The following is a 4555-nucleotide window of genomic DNA, read 5'->3' on the forward strand; positions in this document are numbered from 1 at the left end:
GCAATTTAGCATGGCCACTCTGCCGAGCCTGCACAACATTAGAGTGTAAGGGGCAATTTAACATGGCTAATCCACCTAACCCGCACATCTTTAGACACGAGGGGCAATTTAGCATGTCCATTGCACCTAACCCGCACATCGTTAGACTCGAAGGGGCAATTTAGCATGACAAATCCGCCTAACCTGTAGATCTTCAGACAAGAAGGGTCAATTTAGTATGGCTAAACCATCTAACCCGCACATTTTTAGACTGTGTGAGGAAACTGGAGCACCCGGAGGAAAGCCACGCGGACACGTGGAGAATGTACAACTTCACAGAGACAGTGACCCAAGCCAGGAATTGAACCTCGGCCCCTGGCACTGTGAGGCAGCAATGCTAAACGTGTCACCCATTAGTAGTTGTGAGATTAGGAGAATGAAACGGGTTAACACAGCATGTTTGTTCAGCGGTGCTAAATAATGTCAGTCTATGTGGATTTTAGTTGTCCCTCGAGAGAGTGTCCCTGTTCTATTAATAATGGATAGATAACAACGTGTGTCAGTGTGAATCGAAGCACTAACACTCTCATGATCAGCGGCAGCAGAGAGAGCGGGGGGTTAGCTTGGAATTGAGGTGCAGAGAGTGGAGGAGAATTGGAGAGCGATGCATTCGAATGTTAGAACAATGGATCCGGACCTGGAAGCAATAGATTGGAATGTCACAGCAATGGACAGGAGTTTCTTGGCGACAATTTACGCTATTGCTGCATATTATGATGTTTTAGCAACAGAAGACAGGATTTTCTTTATAATCTTCATAATTCAAAAGCTTTACTATCCCATCCTGGCGGCTGTTGCTGTCCCTGGTAAGTCGTTTAACAAATATATTTAATGTACCACTGTTTCTCTTAGAAAAAGATGTGCTATCTGAATGCATTGATTGGTGTTTCGGGCAAATTGCTCTCAGTACGTAGTGATGACAGCATCTCTTCCAGGCCATTTTCTGAGCTGAACGGGACTATTATCAGCACGCATGATCGATTCGATCTTGAGCCTACTTCTGACCCCAGACTATTCTCCTTCTAAGCCTGCCACTATTTAAAGTATTTAAAAATTTGACTTACTAGTTTCAGGAGCAGGATTGCGTGAACACTGCAATGAGGTTAGTGTGAAAATTCCCGAGTCGCCACACTCCAGCGCCTCTTCGGGTACACTGAGGGCTAATTCAGCATTGGCAATGCACCTAACCAGCACATCTTTGTACACTTACGGGACAATTTCGCTTGGCAATTCCCTAACTTACTCATAATTGGACGCGAAGAGACAATTTAGCATGGCCAATCCGCCTAACCTCCACATCTTCAAACACTAATGGGCAATTTACCATGGCGAATCCACCCAACCCGCCCATCTTTGGACATTAAGCGGCAAATTAGAACGGCTAATGCACCTAATCAGCACGTCTTTCAGACTGTGGGAGGAAACCCGAGCACCCGGAGGAAGTCCACGCTGACACGGGGAGTCTGTGCAAACTCGACACAGGGAATGACCCAAGCTGGGACTCGAACCCGGGTCCCTGTGTCTATGTGGCAGCAGTGTTCAAAACTGTGCCACCGAGCCACCCCAAATTGTTATTGCAGATGTGGTTACTTGAGCATCACCTATAATTTCAAAATAAGCTCGTTTCCTTTGGATTCAAAACTGTTATTTCCGTTTGCTGGATTAAAAAATCATTGGCCGGTCATCGAATCCGAGCTGAGTAGCTCATCGGGATGTCTGTCATTTGTAAAGAGGACTGTCGATCGATTTTGGTTTAGATGATTTGAATTAATTTGATTTGATTTATTATTGTCACACGTATTGGGATACAGTGAAAGGTACTATTTCTTGCGCGCTATACAGACACACCATACCGTTCATAGAGTACAGCGGGGAGAAGATAAAGGATTTGATTTGATTCATTATTGTCACGTGTATTGGGACAAAATGAAAACTATTGTTTCTGACACACTATACAGACAAAGCATACCACTGGTCTCGAAGGAAAGGTTGTAGAGAAAGATCAACTTAAACCAAGGCAAGTCTATTCAAAAGTCTGATGGCAGCAGGGAAGAAAGTATTATTGAGTCGATTGGTACGTGACTTCAGACTTTTCTATGCTTTGCCTGACGGAAGATGGTGGAAGGGAGAATGTCCGGGGTGTGCGGGTTCCTTAATTATGCTGGCTGCTTTTCCTGAGGCAACGGGAGGTGTAGACAGAGTCAATGGTTTTGGGAGGCTGGTTTGTGTGGTGGGACTGAGCTATGTTCACGACCCTTTGTAGTGTCTTGCGGTCTCCGGTAGAGCAGGAGTCACACCAAGCTATGACACAGCAGAAATAATGCTTTTTATGGTGCATTTTTAAAAAGTTGGTGAGAGTCGTAACTGACATGTTACATTTCCTGAGTCTTCTCAGAAAGTAGGGGACTTGTTGGGCTTTCCTAAATATAGCGTCGGAGTGAAGGGACCAGGACAGGTTGCTAGTGATCTGGGCACTTAAAAGCTTGAAGTTTCTGACCATTTCTACATCATCTCGTTCGTTGTACACTGTTCAAGCGAGGTTTGTGTCTCAGTGTGACAAAGGAAGCGGCCAGAATTCGTCATGAAATCGCAATTTTAATTAGAGCACACTTCTCACGAACGGAATGCTGATACACATTTTCTGTGAAAAACAACCTGAGAGCAAATGCACAAAGGCAGACTTAGATGCATAAGGTAACAGTGCCACTCTGAATTCGTCTTTAAATTCATCCTAATTCTGAATGCCAGATGATGGGATAAATAATATTTTGCGTCTGACCTGCTGACTCTGACAGTGCGGTGTCGGGGCTGCATGGTGGCGCAGTGGCTTAGCGCTGTTGCCTCACAGCGCCAGGGTCACGGGTTCGATTCCCTGTTCAGATAACTGGTAGTGTGGAGTCCACATGTTCACCTGTGCTTGCGTGGTTTAAATCCAGGAGCCCCCCTTTCTTCCCGCAGTCCGAAAGATGTGCGGGTTAGATAGATTGGCCATGTTAAATTGTCCCTTAGTGTCCAAAGATGTGAAAGGTAGGGGGAATTGGCCATGCTGTTTTGCCCCTTAGTATCCAACGATGTGCAGGTTAGGTGGATTGGCGTAGCTAAATGGCCCCTTAGTGTCCAAAGATGTGCAGGTCAGAGGGATTGGCCAGGCTAAATTGTCAATTACTGTACAAAGATGTTCAAGATAGGCGCATTGGCCGTGTAAAAGTCTCCCTCAGTGTACCCAAACAGGTGCCGGTGTGTAGCGACTGGGGGATTTTCGCAGTAACTTCATTTCAGTGCTAATGTAAGCTTACTTGTGACAATGAATAAAACAGTTCTTCCTATAGAAGGAGCTAGGATTGTGAGTTAAGATAACCTTACCAAAACTAATAGTTTTATGCTTTTCATCACAGTTAACCTAGTGACGATTTTTATTCTGTACCAAGGAAAGTGTGGTCTTTCCAAGTGTATCACTCGCTACCTGGTGGCTATGGCAGTAGCAGATTTACTGGTCGTTATTTTCGATCTCATAATGAGGCACATTCCGATTGTTTATCCGGACGAATTTGTTTTCTTGGAGTCCGTCCCCGTGTGTAACATCCACGCTGTTGTGATATATGCCGTCACTGACCTTTCCGTCTGGTTTACCGTCACGTTCAGCTTCGATCGATGTGTGGCCATTTGTAGTCAGAAGCTGAAGAGTACATATTGCACTGAGAAAACGGCCAGTGCGGTTCTCGCAACAGTGACTGTCGTGAGCTGTTCAAAGAATATCACCTGGTATTTTACATTAGAAGGACAGTATTCGCTAATGAACTTTCCCTGGTTCTGTGATCCAACAGGTAGTTTTCTGTCTTCTCTGGTGTGGGCATCAATTGATCTGTTGTATTTCATCATCACACCGTTGGTTCCATTTGCCTTAATTCTCCTACTCAACGTTTTCACCATTCGGCACATTTTAGTGAACAGCAAAGCCCGCAGGAGACTCCGGGCTCACAGCAAAGGGGAAAGACTCAGAGACCCAGAAATGGAGAGCCGAAGGAAATCAATCATCTTACTCTTTGTTCTCTCGGCAAATTTCATCCTGTTATGGTCATTAATGACGTCGTATTTTTTGTGGTTTCGGATTGTGTATTTCACGAAGAAGAATAAAAATGTATCTCAGTTTGTGGAAGAATTGGGATTCATGCTGCAGCTCCTGAGTTGCTGCACAAACACATGCATTTATGCAGCAACCCAAACGAAGTTCAGAGAACAGGTGAAGAATCTGCTGAGATATCCCATTCATGCATTTGTGCATTTCAGAACTAAGTAATTGAGAGCTTCCTAAATTTCACCATTGTATTTCACATTTCCAGCGGGGTCAGCTAATGCTGAATATTGTTACAAGCCAGGTCGGATACTTCAAGGTGTTACAAAGAACAAAGAACAATATAGCACAGGAACAGGCTCTTCAGCCCTCCAAGCCCGTGCCACTCCCTGGTCCAAACTAGACCATTCTTTTGAATCCCTCCATTCCCACTCTGTTCATATG

At 44.8% G+C, this 4555-nt stretch overlaps 1 protein-coding gene across 1 annotated transcript; it reads left to right on the forward strand.

Moving 5' to 3' along the window:
• The first annotated feature begins 664 nt into the window (after positions 1-664).
• On the forward strand, positions 665-4336 carry LOC144481777 (putative G-protein coupled receptor 139). The gene is made up of 2 exons (XM_078200918.1): positions 665-845; positions 3435-4336. Exons 1-2 carry the CDS (start codon positions 665-667, stop codon positions 4334-4336), a joined length of 1083 nt encoding a protein of 360 aa, XP_078057044.1.
• Positions 4337-4555: the final 219 nt, after the last annotated feature.

The sequence above is a fragment of the Mustelus asterias genome, chromosome 32, assembly GCF_964213995.1.
Source record: "Mustelus asterias chromosome 32, sMusAst1.hap1.1, whole genome shotgun sequence".
In the NCBI taxonomy this organism is placed as follows: Eukaryota; Metazoa; Chordata; class Chondrichthyes; order Carcharhiniformes; family Triakidae; genus Mustelus; species Mustelus asterias.